Consider the following 18,783-nt stretch of genomic DNA (forward strand, 5'->3'; position numbering starts at 1 on the left):
GTTGGATCTCCTTACAGTCCAAGGGACTCTCAAGAGTCTTCTCCAACACCACAGTTCAAAAGCATCAATTCTTCGGCACTCAACTTTCTTTATAGTCCAATTCTCACATCCATACATGACCACTGGAAAAACCATAGCCTTGACTAGACAGACCTTTGTTGACAAAATAACGTCTCTGCTTTGAAATATGCTATCTAGGTTGGTCATAACTTTCCTTCCAAGGAGTAAGCGTCTTTTAATTTCATGGCTGCAGTCACTATCTGCAGTGATTTTGGAGCCCAAAAAATAAAGTCAGCCACTGTTTCCACATCTATTTGCCTTGAAGTGATGGGAGTATGGGAGACAAAAACTGACTGTATTGGCTTGAAGAGAATGAGAAATGAGGAAGTTGATGCTCTTTGAGTGGGTCAAGGAGTAGATGAATGAAGAAATGATGTCTTAGAGGGACTTTGCTGGTGATCCAGTGGTTAAGACTCCTTGCTTTCCATGCAGTGGGTGGAAGTTCAATCCCTGGTCAGGAAACTATTATAAGATCCCAGATGCTGCATGGTGTAGCCAAATTGAAAATTTTGTCTGAGAGAGGATTCTATAATTGGTCAGGAACCAACATAGATTAGTTATTTTGAACTGTTAGAGTCTCTGAAAAGTTTCCAAATAGAAACAAGGATGCAATTTGGTGGTTGGAAGCTTTTAGTAATTAACAGGGAATTCAGAGCAGGACTACACAGGCAGCAGATTCGTCTATGGAAGTTTCAGTGTGAGCTCTCTATAGTGGTTGCATTTTATCGATTACTGACCTAGTTCATAAAGGTGCATAAAGACCTTCATGCAGGACTTCTCAGAAGCTTCAGGAAAGAGCTGTCCCTGCAGGGACTTGGGTGCAGAATTTTCAGACTGTTTCCAAATTCCTCTTGCTAGTGTGTAGGGGGTTGATAAGAATCTATAAGGCTGGTTTTTGATGGCTGAATGGTTAAGAGGTAAACAGGAAAAATCTGACCCACCCAATGTTGTGCATTTGAAAATGCTGTATTTGGAAGTATTTCTATATAAATTTTTTATATGGACATCATAATGGAGGTGGACTAAGTATTCACCTACCTATATTTGATGAATAGGTAGGCTGTTCTTACCTGCCTCCCCCTGGAGATGAAATATGGAGAATACAAACTTTGGGTAGACCAGACCCAAGCTTTGATTTTGACCTGATACCTGTGTGACATTTTTCAAATAGTGTTTCAAAAAGTACTTTGGGGCAGATCCCATGTAAAATGTATTTTTACTTACATGACTGAACAGGGACCATATATTTCCCTGCATAAAATTATTTATGTTGACATCCTGGGGCTTCCCTGGTGGCTCAGATAGTAAAGAATCCACCTGCAATTCAGGAGATCTGGGTTCGATCCCTGGATCAGGAAGATCCCCCTGGAGAAGGGAAGGCTACCTACTCCAGTATTCTTGCCTGGAGAATTCCACAGAGAGGAGTCTGGCAGGCTACAGTCCATGCGGTCACAAAATGTAGGACACTACTGAGTGACTAACGGTTTCACTTTTCTCTTCACACATGTTGATATCCAGGGCCTGGATAATGAAAGAGAACCAGTCATAGAGTATTGCAGATCCTGGTGTTATACCATGCTTCCTGTGATTCCCCAAATGCACAGGGTGCTCTTATAAATGCCTTTGCTCATGCTGAATCCTCTACCTGGAATACCCAAATCCCCCTTTTCCTGGCATACTCAGATCTAAGAGGCCTTCCTCGCCGGAGATCAAGCCCTTCTCTGTGGTCCCCAGACTATCTTCGTGTGCCACTCCATCTCCACACCTACCACACTGAACTGCAGCTGTTTGTCTTCTGACTCCCTCACTGGGCTGTGAGTTTCCTGAAGTGATTTTTGTCTTCTTCCTCTTTCTTTTACATCTAGGGTAATGTTTTCACATTTGGGGCACACAATCAATGCTTGTTGAATGGATGTGTGAGTGCTTGAGAGTTTGAATAAATAAGTGAGTGAATGAATACCTGAAAAGATCAGAAAAATGTTACCCCCACCCAAATGGAAGCTCATACTAACATGAAAGGATCAGTGACTTTACATACATGCAGAATTAGTGCATAGAATGGCCATTTCCAAGTCCAGCTGAGATGACAAGATTACTGCAGCATAATGTATGTAAAGAGGAGAGTGATGCTTACGAACAACTCATAATATGTGTGGCACAAGATGGTGAGAACTGTGCTGATTAAAATCAGAGTTGGGTGGTAGGAACTGATTGGTTTTCATCTACATTTGGGAGAGAGTTTTGATCTGTGGAGCAAAATGAACATTTTGGCCCTTGTGGTTTCTTTTAAGCAAGGTATTTTTCATCTTAAAATTTAAGGGTAAGGTAACAGCTTACTAAACATGTGTTTCTAAAGCATGGCTTCCTTGTAAAACCAAAAAGAAGAACAAGCTCGCTATTACATCTCTAAAATGGAAGTTACATTGTTGAACTCGTCATTTCATTACTGCATGCCTCGGTTTCTTCCGTGCATCCTTTGTAGAATGATAATAGCCCTTACTAGTATTTACATTATAAAAGGATTGTTAATGTAAATTAGATCGTATAAAATGGGTTATGATGTCTTCTTTGAAAGAGAAGCACTATACACAAATGAGGTATTATTATTTAGTTTTTCCTTTTCAGTCTCCTTAAATGAGAATTAGATGAAAACTCTGCCCCTTAAGCAATATCCAGTGGGTAAATGATTATTGAGTTGAGTAAAATGAAAAAAAAAAAAATTCAGCCAGAAACTCGGTTTGTGCAGCTTAGCTAGTCTCCACACAAGACAAAAATACTGTCTTTATTTGTGATGCTTACCACCATTCTTTATCTCCTCTCTGTGCTGTAATCACAATCTGAAGACAGCTAAGCCTTCCAGTTCAGTCACAGTGTACATTTTAGAGAACCTAGATATCCTGGAATGATTGCAATTGGGAAATAATGTTTCATTTAGTCAAGCCATGCAGCCAGTTTTGCTACTGATTTAGGGCCTAATTCAACTGCTGGTTTTTAGGCTCAGGTCACTATCACTGCGTACTTTTCAGGTTGGTTACTGTCCTTGCCTCTGTGCTCCTCCCTTTTAGCACCCCCCAGGGCCAGAACTTTCCTATCTTCTCCTTGGAATACAAGTTACTAAGAGGGGTTGAGGAGATTAGATCTGAGGAATTGTTGTGAATGTCAGAAAGTTTACTTCATGTCATGAAAGGGTGAGAATGGAAACACTGACGGTGAAGGATTCAGGATAACATAGCTGGTGGTGGTGGGCTGCCTGTCCAGCATGACTATTCCTGGCCTCTGTGTGCATAGTAACTCCAGCTTACTTCTAGCTCCTGGTTCCTGTTCCCTGCGCCCTGCACCCTGCTCCTCCTCTCTCATCCAGACCCCTTACAGTGCTCATCCATTGTGTCTTGGTTCACCTTCAGCACACAGACCATGCCTACCAAGAGCATGGCCCTGAGGTAATTGAGCTAATGCAAAGGTGGTAGGTGAGTCTTCATGGTGGCCTCATGTCCCTACTTTTGGGAAGAAAATCTAGGGATTATATCTCCTACTTTGAAGGCAAATTTTTTGAAACAGTTGTCTACATTCACTGGTTCTACCAATTCCTCAATTCACTGTGAGCTGCCTTTTGCCTCCATTGACCCGACTCTCACCCAACTGGACAGATACCTTCTTGGAGGTCCCTCCATAGATGCTTCTCGGGCTTTTCTCACTTGATCTCTTGACAGCATTTACTGTTGTTGACCACAGCCTGCTTGTTGAAATGTGCTTTTGCCTTGTCCTCTGGGATACCTCGCTCCACTAGTTTCCCTCCTGAAACCTCTCTCTAGTTTCCCTCGCTCTGCCTTACCTTCTTTCGATCTCCTTTTTGGGGGAGGGGGGGGGAGGAAATCCTTTCTCTGCCCATGTTTTAAGTTTTGATATTACTCTGGTTTCTCTCCTGGGCCCTTTTCTCTTCCATGACACTCTCCCCACATAACTCTTTCATCCCCTTGGATTCTATTGTTGCCTATCGTGTGCTGATGCTTCCTAAACCTGTACTCTCAGACTTCCAGATCAAACTGCCTCCTCATAACCTGTGAGTGTTCCCCAGGCATCCCAAACCAAACATGACCACAGCTGGACTCGTCTCTTTAGGAAATGTCTTAGTGAGTGATATTACTGTCCACCCAATGTGCTCAGTCGCTAAGTTGTGTCCAACTCTTTGTGACCCCCTGAATTATAGCCTGCCAGGCTCCTCTGTCCATAGGATTACCCAGGGTAGAATACTGGAGCCGGGGCTGCCATTTCCTTCTCCAGGGACCCAGCTGTTCAAGTCAAAAAACTGAGCACCAGTTTAAACTTCTCCCCTTCAAAATGCCAGCATTCAAGCCATCACAAACTTCAGTAGATTATACTTCCTATATGACATGGCTTGTAAGGCTCTGTATAAATTGTTTCTGTTAACTTCTCCAGTTTCATCTCTGACCACTGTGTCTCAGCTATCCTGAACTATTTTCAGTATTCAGAGTCTTGGTCATTTCTGTCACCTTCCAAATATGCATCCATGTGCCCTCCATTGGAACAGATCTTCCTCACCTCTTTATTGGGCTAACTTCTTCATACCTTGTAAGTCTCCATATGGAAGCACTAACTTCCAATTCTCCCAAAGTCTGGGTTAGGTGTACCTCCTAGAGTTCTTGGTACTCTTCTCTTTTTAACACACTGTTTTTTGGGAGCTGCCATTCCTGTTTCTGTCTTGCTCTCTACTGAAAGGTTTCGGTAAGTAGGAAGCATATTTGCTTCATTTACCTTTGGACTCATAGAACCAACTAAGTGCTCAGTGAATGAAAACAAAGGTTAAAATATCATTGTGAGTATAGACAATAAACTTCCAATCAGAGGATACAATTAGGACTTTACAAAACAAAGATTTATCAAGTCTCTTTGACGTCAAAGAGATTTGAAGATTATTTAAAACTATTTAGAAGAATTTAGCAACAATAGAATCATGAGCAGAGAGTAGTTAATAGATTTAGATTTCAAATCTGTCCCTTATGGGCTTCTCTTCCAGAGTTCAGAATCCAGACTCTCTGAGCTGTATTTTGGGGTCCCCCAAGCATTCCATCCTCTCGACTCTCCATAAACTTTCGGATTCAAAACCCACTCCATACTTCAGAAAATGGGAATTGGAATAAGGTAAGTGCTAGCTTTTCTGTTTTTTCCTCTATTACTTCATTTTCAACCATATACTATACTTTTAGAACAATAATTTTTAAACTCTCTGACAGTAATTTTTAAACTCTCTCTCCGGAGTCTTGATCAGGAGGTATGACTGACTTCCCTGCTTGTCTAGCTGGTCTCACAGTGTTTGAATATCCTATGCATATGACGAAATGTTGCAAAGTGCCTTGAGATATTATATCCTTTCAGATTTTCTTGTTTCAGTTCAGTTCAGTTCAGCTCAGTCACTCAGTCATGTCCAACTGTCTGTGACCCCATGAACCGCAGCACGCCAGGCCTCCCTGTCCACCACCAACTCCCAGAGTTCACTCAGACTCACGTCCTTCGAGTCAGTGATGCCATCCAGCCATCTCATCCTCTGTCGTCCCCTTCTCCTCCTGCCCCCAATCCCTCCCAGCGTCAGAGTCTTTTCCAATGAGTCAACTCTTCGCTTGAGGTAGCCAAAGTACTGGAGCTTCAGCTTTAGCATCATTCCTTCCAAAGAAATCCCAGGGTTGACCTCCTTCAGAATGGACTGAAGGTTGGATCTCCTTGCAGTCCAAGGGACTCTCAAGAGTCTTCTCCAACACTACAGTTCAAAAGCATCAACTCTTTGGCACTCAGCCTTCTTCACAGTCCAACTCTCACATCCATACGTGACCACTGGAAAGACCATAGCCTTCTTTATTCTATTGAGTTTTTCCTAATATGACTCCATGTAGAAAAAAAAGTGAATTTTGAGAAACCAGAAGGACTTGCTGTCCACTTTGGGACAACTTTTGGATCAGATGCACACTCAGAATGCAGGGCATGAGCAGTGTAAGCAAACGAGAAACAGCTCTGCTTCAGCCACACTGCATGTGCACAACTGTGCACTGCACACCCACTGTCAACCTTCTCGAGCCCCTTGTTAATGTTCTTCAGTCTATAAGTCATATCTGACTTTTTGCAACCCCATGGACTGCAGCACACCCGGCTTCCCTGTCCTTCACTATCTCCCAGAGTTTGCTCAAACTCATGTTCATTGAGTTGGTGATGCCATCAAACCATCTCATCCTCTGTTTTCCCCTTCTCCTCCTACCCTCAATCTTTTCCAGCATCAGGGTCTTTTCCAATGAGTCGGCTCTTAGCATCAGGTAGCCAAAGTATTGGAGCTTCAGCATCAGTCAATCAGTCAGTTCAGTTGCTTAGTCGTATCCAACTCTTTGCAACCCCATGGACTGCAGCACGCCAGGCTTTGCTGTCTAGCACCAGCTCCCGGAGCTTACTCGAACTCATGTCCATCGAGTCAGTGATGCCATCCAATCATTTCATCTTCTGTCATCCCCTTCTGCCTTCAATCTTTCCCAGCATCAGGGTCTTTTCCGATTAATCAGTTGTTTGCATCAGGTGGTCAAAGTATTGAAGTTTCAGCTTCAGCATCAGTCCTTCCAATGAATATTCAGGGTTGATTTCCTTTAGGATTGGCTGGTTTGATCTCTTTGCTCGAGCCCCTTACTTGCTTTCATTTTTCATTTTTTTAAAATTTATTATTTACTTTATATTTGTTTATTGCTTATCCCCAAATTAGAATATAAGCTTTATAAGGGCAGGAATTTTGTTTTGTTCACCAGTATATGCTCAGCACTTGGAACAGTAACTGGTTACATAATAGAAACTCAATATATATTGATTGAATGAACAGTGTCTTTTAAAAAATTTTTAAGAGACGGATGCATACCCAGGCCTCTAGGGATCTAATGTAAATCTAGCCCGAAGCTTTGTTGCCCTTAACTTTTTGATGGATGGCTCAGATGATAACAGTGACCACACACGGAATGAATTTACAGATGTACATTGCTGTGCATCTATAAATTATGCACAACTGCAAAGGATAACCAATAAATTGGATAATACAATCAGGATTCCCCTCCCCCTTATCAAATCCTGACAAAGTGTAATGGTGAATCATACCTAACAACATAAAGGGACAAATATAAAGCACTCAGAGATCCCAAAATTCAATTGTGCCAGTACAGGTTGGGGGCGAGATGACTTACAATTGCTCACGTAGGAAGATTTAGAGTCTCCTGTTGATTGTGAGCAGATGATGAGTCAATGCAGTGTGATGTAACTTCTAAAAAAGATCAATCTTTTGTTGTATTAATAGAAATATAGTGTTCAGGTCAGGAAGTAGTTCTCTAGTACTCACCGGTGATCAGGTCACATTTGTTTTGCTTATAAATTCTGATCTTCAGCCTTTAAGAAAACCATTAATAAATAAAAGGTTCTTCAAGAAGAGTTTAAATGGGTAAAATGGGATCTTGTAATCAGTGCCATATCAGAAATGATTAAAGGGTCTAAGAGTCTGTGTTGGTGTGTGAGGAGGAGGGAGAAAGCTAGCACGTGTAGCTACCTTCCGAAGTGAGAAGTGCTGTCCTTCAAGGAAAGTTATGTTTCTTTTGTGGGTAATTCCAGAAGATTGAACACCCTTGAGTAAAAGATACAAGTATGTATGTTACAGCCCATTAGAATTTGTCAACAATTACTATGTTTGCCCAGTAATCAGGTGGACAACTGGAGGTTGTAAGTTCCTTGACCCTGGTGGTGTTCAAGCAGAAACTGGGCACACGTGCCTCATGTCCTGAATACATTTGTGATGGAAGTTCAAACACTGGGGTAAGGGACTGGATTAATCACAATGGCAAACACACATTGGGTGCTTACTATATGACAGGTACCATAATAAGTATTAACGTGGGTTATTATTTTTAATACATCAATCTTACTCCATCGTGAAAGTGAAAGTCACTCAGTCGTGTCCAGCTCTTTGCAACCCCATCAACTATACAGTCCATGCAATTCTCCAGGCCAGAATACCGGAGTGGGTAGCTGTTCCCTTCTCCAGGGGATCGTCCCAACCCAGAGATTGAACCCAGGTCTCCCACACTGCAGGTGGATTCTTTACCAGTGGAGCCACTGTGGAAGCCCAAGAAGGGTGGAGTGGGTAGCCTGTCCCTTATCTAGCGGATCTTCCCAACCCACGAATCGAACCAGGATCTCCTGCATTGCAGGCACATTCTTTACCAGCTGAGCTACCAGCGAAGTGGAAACTAAGGTTTCAAGGGGTTAAGTAACTTGCCCAAGGTCTTAACACCTTGTACAAAGCAGAGCAAGGATTTTAACTTATGCAGTCAGATCCTTGATTTTAACTTATTATTCTAAGGACTCCTACTAAAAAAAAAAATAATTTTTGTCTTTTTATTTTTTATTGGAGTATAGTCAATTAACAGTGTTGTGATAGTATCAGGTAAACAGCAAATGGACTCAGCCATGCATACACATGTATCCATTCTCCCCCGAATGCCCCTCTCTCTCTGCTATATTTTAAATGGCTAAGCAGCAAAGAGCTACTGTATAGCACAGGGAACTCTGCTCAGTGTTATCTGGCTGCCTGGATGGGAGGGAAAACTATTCTTTCCTACCCTGAGATTCCACCACTGTGATGAAGTAATCAAACCAAAGAGCTTATTATCTTCAGTTATAAATGACTCTGTAGTAAATAGGTTATTTCAACAAAGTATGCAGGCACTGAGTTAGCCTGGGCAGTTGCCACTTGTGGTACATTATATGGAGCACAGCCTGGGGCCTGGCACACAATAGGTGCTCAATAATTATTTGTTCAGGGACAAGAATGAGTAGACTGCAACCGCACAAGCTGCATTTGAAATGGCAGAATCTCGATGCATTGTGTCTGAGGGAAAACAAGCACATTTCTGGGTGGTCGACTGAGGACACTTGGCAAAAAGTAATAATCCATCATTCCTGGCAGACGCCTTGTGAATTCCTGCTCAGTTGTTTGGACAATATTCATTTAAACAAATATTTCTTGAGTACCTATCCTGTGCCAGGTATGTCCAATATGCTGAGGGTGCAGAGGTGAATCAGAGGATGCACTGTTAGTGGGGGAGATGGACAGGTAAGCAAATTCTTATGATACAGTGTGATGAGAGCTTAGCAGGTGTGTGTGTGTGTGTGTGTGTGTTAAGTATTACAGGGACACAGAGCAGAAAGGAACTGATTCTACTTGGCTGAAGGATTTGTCCAGTACTTGATTATGTTTTCAAAATGACTGCCTTGTGTGTTGCATGAGCTTACTTGATCGTCATACAGACTGCATGAAACTGTGATCCCTTTTTGAACAAAAATCAAATAGAGTATCCTGGAGGTCGGGTGAGCTCCCCAAGACCATGCAGCCAGTAATAATAATTGTTGGAGTGCTTGGGCTACCTGAGGTACTGTTCTGAGCCATATTAAAATGGTTCGTCTTCACAACTCTACAAGGTCATTATTAATATTATTGCTGTTTTACAAATGAGAAAACTGAGGCACAAGATCTAAATAATTTGCCTGGAGTCGCATAGCTAGAAAGTGGAAAAGCCAGGACTTTCACCAGCCTTTTCTGGCGTTAGCAGGCACACACTTACCCTGTGCACTAAGAGCTGGGGATTCTTAGATTCTGATTGTAAGTTCAGCTTCCTTTCAAGTGACTTTGTTCTTTAGCAATATTATTGATACGTCCAAATGAAAGAAACAGTGTGTGCCTGGCTACAAGGAGACTTTGCGTAGGTTAGGCATCCCTGAAAGCATTTTGGGAGCAGTATGGTAAAATCTAGGCTCTCCAAGATCACTGCAGACGGTGACTGCAGCCATGAAATTAAAAGATGCTTGCTCCTTGGAAGGAAAGCTATGACCAACCTAGACGGCATATTAAAAAGCAGAGACTACTTTGCAGACCAAGCTCCATCTAGTCAAAGCTATGGTTTTTCCAGTGGTCATGTATGGATGTGAGAGTCGGACTGTAAAGAAAGCTGAGCGCCGAAGAATTGCTGCTTTTGAACTGTGGTGTTGGAGGAGACTCTTGATGGTGTTGGAGAAGACTCTTGAGAGTCCCTTGAACTTCAAGGAGTTCAAACCAGTCCGTCCTAAAGGAAATCAGTTTTGCATATTCATTGGAAGAATTGATGCTGAAGCTGAAACTCCAACACTCTGGCCACCTGACGCGAAGAACTGACTCACTGGAAAAGACCCTGATGCTGGGAAAGACTGAAGGCAAGAGGAGAAGAGGACAACAGAGGATGAGATGGTTGGATGGAATCACCGACTTGATCGACATGAGTTTAAGTAAGCTCTGGGAGTTGGTGATGGACTGGGAAGCCTGGCGTGCTGCGATTCATGGGGTCGCAAAGAGTCAGATACAACTGAGCAACTGAACTGAACTGAACTGATGATAAAATCTAAAACCAGCATTAGTTGTGATTTCAGGGTTTTTCAGGGCAGCCAGAATTTGGGCTTTTGTTTTCCAGGCCAGCAGGTCTGGGCTCTAGGCACTATGATTTGTTACACGTAGGAACTAGCCACCAATCCTTACTTACAACCTTATAAAGTTTGGCTTAAATTTTTCTAAAAGAAGACAACAAGATGTGAAACATTAAGAATGAAACAAGTTAAATTCAATACTTTATAGGTAAGCAAGAGTGGAGATACAGAAAAGGAGAAATGAAGCACATAATTGCTTAAATCGTCCAAGCTTTCTCTCCATAATACAAATTCTTGGGTTGAAAAATAGTTCAATCCAATAGTATTGTACCTTAATAATTAGGTTGGGTTTCCTCTGTGGTAAATCTCAGAAAGAATTGGTTATTAAAATGAATGAAGTAGATTACCGTTCCCTCAATAATTACTACTTCAGCTAATGTGAATATTACCTGTGTGACTGAATCTACTGCATTTTTAAGACACCTATCTCCAATAATTTTTGGAGACTCAGTAATTTAAAAGTCAGTAGGTGGGAATTTCTGTGGTAGGCAGAGGGACAGAAAAGGTCAATGTTCTTTGACATTCTTTCCTTCAAATCAAGTTTTTTGGTTTTGGTTGGTTTTCAGTGTTTTGTTACGTATGGAGACCTGGTAGATGTAACTGATTTATCTTAGCCTTTGTGTTTATAGATTTCTATTTTCTTGGCTTCAGGTCCTTGGAAACATTTGTTTTGATGGTGGCAGGAGAGTTAGTCATGTTTTATTTTTGTTGTTCCCATTTATTTTTAAGATCTTTTAGTTCAAGTCCACTTACAAGGTGTTTTATAACCTGTGTTTATGTTTCCACACACACAAAAAAACATTCCTAGTAGTAATTCTAGTACACTCATAAAAAGAGTTAATAATTTAATGCACATCAGAATGATTCTGTGATATTAGTAAGCTGGAACTAGGATATGCTTTGGAAAAATGTGTTTGAAATTTGTAATTGGATTTAGCATTTACATATCAAATTTCAAGTTTCTTAGATCAATTATTTTTGAGTTACCAAGCAGCCAAATTCTTCTTTTCTTTTCATTACTGAGTCAACAAAAGTTGGAAAATTCTTTTCTCACATATTCCATTCTTTAACTGAGCCTGAAGGTAAATAACTTTTTAAAAAACCACATCTCAAACAAACAATTTTACATGAGGTTATGAGTAAATGAATAGAATGGGCTCTACTGGCACTGGGGATATACGTCTAATTAGAACTCTCAATCTTCCAAACATATCATTTACTAACGTTGAGGTTTTTAATTCTTAACTCTGAGTCCATTGGGATGGAAACAAGTGACCCTTGTTGGAAATATGTCACGAATCAACTTTCTCAGGTTGACCTTTAGTTTGTTGGTCACCAAATCAAAACACTATTTATTCCCAGGCTTAAAGATGTCTGTACCTTCTTAAATTTGTTGTAAGATCAAGGAAGTAAAGCACTGCTTTGCTGCTGTGAACAGGTTGCCTTCTCTCTTTGCCTTGATGCCTCTTAGTTTCTTTGTGAGAGATATTACATCTTGGCCAGCTCCATGCATGAAGCAATATGAAGCACACTGCACCTCTTGCACATCCTCCGTTGTAGGTGGGAGGTAGATAACTCTGTTTTTACAATGAGACAGACGAATATCAGCCTTCAAACTGACTTGGCATACTTTCTAGTTCAGAGCTCCTTACTAGGCACCAAAGACTGTACAAATGCTCTCAAGAGCCAACGTTTATAACTTAAAAGTAGTAACATAAAATTTGCATCCATTTGATTACTTTCTGACCTTGAGCAAGCAATTTTACCTCCCTCCAAAATAACTATTTCATAGTGTTATTATAGCAAATCATTGATATTACATATATGAAAATACACAAAGCCTAGCACATAGTTGCAAGTGAAAGTTGAATTTATGTGAAGCATATAATTAACCACCCATGGAACCTCAAATGGACAAATGAATCCAAATTGATATCTGTCTCTAATCAGTTTAAAATCAGAAAATTTCACTTCTAAATGAATCACTCCATCTATCAATGACTTTGCTTCATAGTCTACATGCAGAACAAAATGTTACTGAAGTTATAGTCTGTTAATGTATTTCATAACAGGAGCTGACTATGGTTTCTTTAGGAGAAAATCACAGGTAAACAAAAAGAAGGAAAATTATATAAATGAAAAGTCTTTATTTAGAAATAAATGAAGAAGGAACAGCTATCTGATAAAAGAACATCTAGATCATGATATAATTATATGTCTACATGTAATTACAAAATATAATTGTATTTATATTGGTTTAAAAAATTTTTTTCTGATCTTAAAGGACTAATTTTCTCGTAATTGAATGACAAACTCTGCAGTACTTCGTATTAACTATTAATAAGCTAAAAATACCCATTAACTATCTTTTTCTTAATTCCATCTACTGTCATGGACTTACATTTATCTCAGCGATACAAAAAGAATGATTTAAATTGCTTGCTCTTTCTGCTTATTAGAAAGGAGGAGAAAGAACCATTCCCCCGACCCACTTAACTATGAAAAAAGGACTCTCCCAAGTTGCCAGGAACTAACACAGTAGCAAAATTACAAGAGAATTTTATTAAGAAATCTTTTCTCATCTGCAAGTTATTTGAAACCTGAGGTGCTGAATTTCAGCACAAAGGTGACTTTGGAAGAGAAAGTTTATGCCAAACTGGATCAGTTGTTTTTGTGTTATGTAAGGAGGAGAAAAAGAATTAACTATTTACTCCTAAGCTATAAATTTAAGGTTACCCTAGTTCACCAAATGAGAGAATGTCCAAGCCGCAAACTTTACCATAGCCTTATATTTTCATGAACTATTTTCTGTACCCACTCAAAACTAAATATAATTAAATATTAAGTAATTTGCATTGCCAAAATATATTTTAAAAGTACAAAGTTATTTTACTAATTATTTCAGAAGTGAACTCTAGTTGAATTGTAAAAAATGGTATTATTAAACAATTTAAAACATTTTTTTACAAATAATTTATCCTGATTGTATACAAGTGCAATATAAAAATATAGAATATGCAGTACAGTAAAAACAAAAAAGTAAAAATCACCAAAATCACCCACAGTTCCTATCATCCAGAGATAATCACCATCCACATTTTGCTGTATCACTTGCTGTGGGTATTCACACATACACAAGCCCATTATATGTAAATGTGTATTACTGTTTTATTATAGAAAATTTAAAACATGAACAAAAGTAGACAGAAAGCATCATGAACCTTTTGTACCTATCAACCTATGATGACCAAACCAAACCATCAATTCCCTCTTCTTCCCCACTTGTTTTACTTTAAAGCAAATTCCAGGAATTGTATCATCTCATTCACAAATATTTCAATATGGATCTTTAAAAGATAAGGCTTTAAAAACATAACCATTATCACATCCAAACTAATTAACAATGATATCTTACTAATATTAAATAATTAAGTCATTGTTTAGAATTTCAATTGTCTCATGAATGTCATCACAATTTATTTTCATAGATTGTTTCAAGCAGAATCCAAATGAGGTTCACACGATGAGATCGGCTGATCTATCTGTTAAATCTCTTTAAATATAAGTGGGTTTCCGTTCAAATAGTTTTTTTCTTCCAAATTATTTGTTGAAGAAACCAAGTTGTTTGTCCTGTAGAACATCCCACAACCTAGACTTTTTCTCACTATATCCCCATAGTATAGTCTAACATGTTCCTCAGTACCTGCAATAGATTCAGTTGGGTTTTTTGTTGTTGTCATTGTTTATTTGTTTGTTTGGGTTTTTTTTTTTTTTGGCAAGACTGCTTCATAGATAGTAAAGTGTTTTGCCATTAAGAGGTGCATAGTGTGTAATAATCTCTTCTTTTATGTTACCTGGAGTCATTAGTTTGTTTATTGTTGTTGTTGTTCAGTCACTAAGTTGTGTCTGACTCCTTGTGACCCCATAGGCTGCAGCATACCAGGTTCCTCTGTCCTCCAGTATCTTCCGGCGTTTGTTCAAATTCATGTCTGTTGACAGTCAATAATGCTATTTAGTCATCGTATCCATTAACTTATTCAAGATTGCAAAATGGCTAGATTTTATATCCTATTGTGCCTTGAATTGATTTTCTAGCATGTACCAATGGTGACTAAATAGATGTTTTGTAATTTTGCTTTTTAAGTTTGTTTGTCTTTAAATTATCATTCAAACTCATACCTAGAAACTTAATTGATTTGTTTCACTCATCATGTTTGTTACTCTTATTAAAGCTGAAATTAACACTTCTTTGCTCTGTGGCAGCATCTTCAAATTATCTCCTGACTTTTGACATGACCCTAGCAGTCTTTGATAGTGCCTCTGCTAGTTGGTATAATAAGATGATCTAGGCTTATCTTGTATAATTTACACAGTACAAATCTATTTAAGACTTGAGTATATATAAATATAATACAAAACCATAGGACGGAAACTATTTATAATAGCAAAAGACTGGAAACAACCCAAATGCTCATAAATAGAAGACTGATTGAACAGAGTATGGTACAATCTTACAGTAGAGTTATTTGCAGTTATAAAATGACATCAGGAATCTTTAGTTCTTTAGATATACTTATGTGGGTTGAGCTGTAAGATATATTTTATATAAAGCAGAAAGAGGGAAAAAGTGAGCCTAGGATGCTGCCATGTGTATAAGAATGGATATAAATGTATATACACACACACATTTATATATATACATGAGTGAGTGAAAGTTGCTCAGTCGTGTCCGACTCTTTGCAACCCCATGGACTATACAGTCCATGAAATTCTCCAGGCCAGAATACTGGAGTGGGTAGCTGTTCCCTTCTCCAGGGGATCTTCCCAATCCAGGGGTCGAACCCAGGTCTCCAGGCAGATTCTTTACCAGCTGACCTACCAGGGAAGGAAGACCAGTATATATACATACATATATGCATGCATATATATGTGTACATATATATGTAGATCTGATTTGGATTTGAACCATATAAATATTTTTCATAATTATAAAATGCTAATTTTTAAAAATGCATTTCCTAATTTTTAAAAGCACAATTATATCCAGCTGGTAGCATACAGAGAACTATTTCAAATAACTTTAAGACACAGTAATTTGACTACATATCCCTAATGGGCAGAGAAGGCAATGGCACCCCACTCCAGTACTCTTGCCTGGAAAGTTCCATGGACGGAGGAGCCTGGTAGGCTGCAGTCCATGGGGTCGCTAAGAGTTGGCACGACCGAGCAACTTCACTTTCACTTTTCACTTTCATGCATTGGAGAAGGCAGTGGCACCCCACTCCAGTATTCTTGCCTGGAGAATCCCAGCGACAGAGGAGCCTAGTGGGCTGCCGTCTATGGGGTCGCACAGAGTCAGACACGACTGAAGCGACTTAGCAGCAGTGGCAGTAGCAGTATCCCTAATGGGATATAAGGACAAAAATGAAGTGCAAAGACATTTGTTAACAGTTTTTGGTAATCATTTTGTTGCTAGTAGTATCATTACTTGATTCACGTACTGTTGAAACCTGGCTTGGAGAATTTTGAACATTACTTTGCTAGCATGTCAGATGAGTGCAATTGTGTGGTAGTTTAAGGGAAAGGCTACCCACTCCAGTATTCTGGCCAGGAGAATTCCATGGACTATATAGCCCATGGGGTCACAAAGAGTCAGACACGACTGAGCAACTTTCACTTTCACTTTGAACATTCTTTGGCATTGCCTAGAACTTCCAGATGTTCAAGCTGGATTTCGAAAAGGCGGAGGAACCAGAGATCAAATTGCCAACATCCGTTGGATCATCAAAAAAGCAAGAGAGTGCCAGAAAAACATTTGCTTCATTGACTACGCCAAAGCCTTTATGTGGATAACAACCAACTGTGGAAAATTCTGAAAGAGATGGGAATACCAGACCACCTTATCTGCCTCCTGAGGAATCTGTATGCAGGTCAAGAAGCAACAGTTAAAATTGGATGTGGAACAACAGACTGGTTCCAAATTGGGAAAGCCTGTATACTGTCACCCTGCTTATTTAACTTATATGCAGAGTACATCATGCAAAATGCCGGGCTGGTTGAAGCACAAGCTGGAATCAAGACTGCCGGGAGAAATATCAATAACCTCAGATATGCAGATGACACCACCCTTATGGCAGAAAACAAAGAGCAATTAAAGAGTCTCTTGATGAAGCTGAAAGAGGAGAGTGAAAAAGCTGGCTTAAGACTCCAACATTCAAAAAACTAAGATCACAACATCTGGTCCCATTACTTCATGGCAAATAGATATGGAAACAGTAACCAGACTTTATTTCTGGGGGCTTCAAAATCACTGCGGACGGTGACTGCAGCCATGAAATTAAAAGATGCTTGCTCCTTGGAAGAAAAGCTATGACCAACCTAGACAGCATAATAAAAAGCAGAGACATTACTTTGCTAACAAAGGTCCATATAGTCAAAGCTGTGGTTTCTCCAATAGTCATTTATGGATGTGAGAGTTGGATCATAAAGAAAGCTGAGTGCCGAAGAACTGATGCTTTTGAACTGTGGTGTTGGAGAAGACTCTTGAGATTCCCTTGGACAGCCAGGTGATCAAAGCAGTCAATCCTAAAGGAAATCAGTTTTGAATATTCATTGGAAGAACTGATGCTGGAACTCCAAAATTTTGGCCACTGGATGCGAAGAGCCAACTCATTAGAAAGGACCCTGATACTGGGACAGATTGAAGGCAGGAGAAGGGGATGACAGCAGATGAGATGGTTGGATGGTATTACTGACTCAGTGGACATAGCTCTGGCAGATGATGAAGGATGGAAGCCTGGCGTGCTGCAGTCCATGAGGTTGCAAAGAGTCGGACACAACTGAGCAACTGAACAATAACTATATATATATATATACACACTTGTAATGAATATATGTATAACATCAGTTTAGCCATTTTCCTATTTTTGGACATTTAGATTGATTCCAATTTGTTATAGTTATGTATAATACTGCCACAAAGCATCTGTGCGTATCTTATTATCTCTTTAGTACAAATTTCTATAAGTCAAATTACCTGGCCAGAGAATAAGAACACATTTAAGTTCTTGATTAATATTAATATTGTCCAATTGCCTCTAGAAAGTTTAGAGCAGGATACACACCAAGCAACAGTGTTTCATCCCATGAATAGTTATAAATACTCATGTTGACATGTTTCTGTCAATATGATTTAAGTCAAGTAATCACTCCAGTTTTTTCTTTCCTAGTCCCTCTTTGATTTTCTTGTAGAGAACATTAAAAATTAACAATGCCACATGGAAAAACTACACTGATGCAATATTTGCCTATTTACATTATGGATTAATAACTTTATTAAACGAAGATTAGACTGGCTTTATCAAACTAAATGTATTACTTATAAATTAATGTGTGGAATTGCTAATGCTTTAGTTGGAAACAGACATATAATGAATGTATTAAGTTATTAATTTTTATAGCTCTTTGGTAAGTTGGTAGCTACTTTTGAACTCTTGAGATTTTTAGTTATAATCTTACCTTTGCAGAATTTGTGACATGTAAAGCTTTAATTTTCTGATAGAGTTGAGAAAGTTGAGTAACTTTGCAAACATTACTTACATGTACCTTATATATACAATTCCACATGCATAATGAAAACAAAAAAAAAAGATAACAGATTAAAAAAAACCATAGACTCTAGGAGCTAGAAGGATCTTAAAGATCATCTGATCTAACCGCTTCACTTAATACACTGGGACTCTAAGGCAAAAGGCAGTTATGTAACTTCCCTGAGGTCATACAACTGATTTGTAACAGAGTAGGATAAAAATCCAAATCTCATTCAACATAGTGCCCTATCCATGTAGGTTCTCAGAATTAGCAAAACCTGAATGCAAAATGCAAAAAATAATGTTGCATTGGAGAAATGGAATTTAAGGTGTCTTCCTTTGAAATTCTACTGTTATGCTATCTTCTCATTGAAAAAAAGAAACCTGAAAATAGACCAACAACTACATTATAAAATCAGGTAAAAGACCACTTCTGTTATATGAAAGCTAGAAATAGATTATTCTAATAGTCGGGATTTATAGCAATCAGAATATACAGCCTTTGAAAGAAATACACACACACATATATAGTTGTTGTTTAGTTGCTAAGTTGTGCAATTCCATGGATTGTAGCTCATCAGGCTTCTCTGTC

General features: G+C 39.1%; 1 protein-coding gene across 4 annotated transcripts in view; it reads left to right on the forward strand.

Annotated features, from left to right (window-relative positions):
* MKLN1 (muskelin 1) overlaps positions 1-18,783 on the forward strand; it is a 377,726-nt gene that overhangs the window by 17,226 nt on the left and 341,717 nt on the right. For all 4 annotated transcript variants that reach the window (XM_069588394.1, XM_069588395.1, XM_069588398.1 and 1 more), the window contains exon 2: positions 5,096-5,220. In XM_069588394.1, the coding sequence (XP_069444495.1) occupies positions 5,204-5,220 (17 nt within the window). In that variant the 5' untranslated portion in view covers positions 5,096-5,203. The remainder of the gene's footprint in view (positions 1-5,095; positions 5,221-18,783) is intronic.

Source organism: Ovis canadensis, chromosome 4 (genome assembly GCF_042477335.2).
Source record: "Ovis canadensis isolate MfBH-ARS-UI-01 breed Bighorn chromosome 4, ARS-UI_OviCan_v2, whole genome shotgun sequence".
Taxonomy (NCBI): Eukaryota; Metazoa; Chordata; class Mammalia; order Artiodactyla; family Bovidae; genus Ovis; species Ovis canadensis.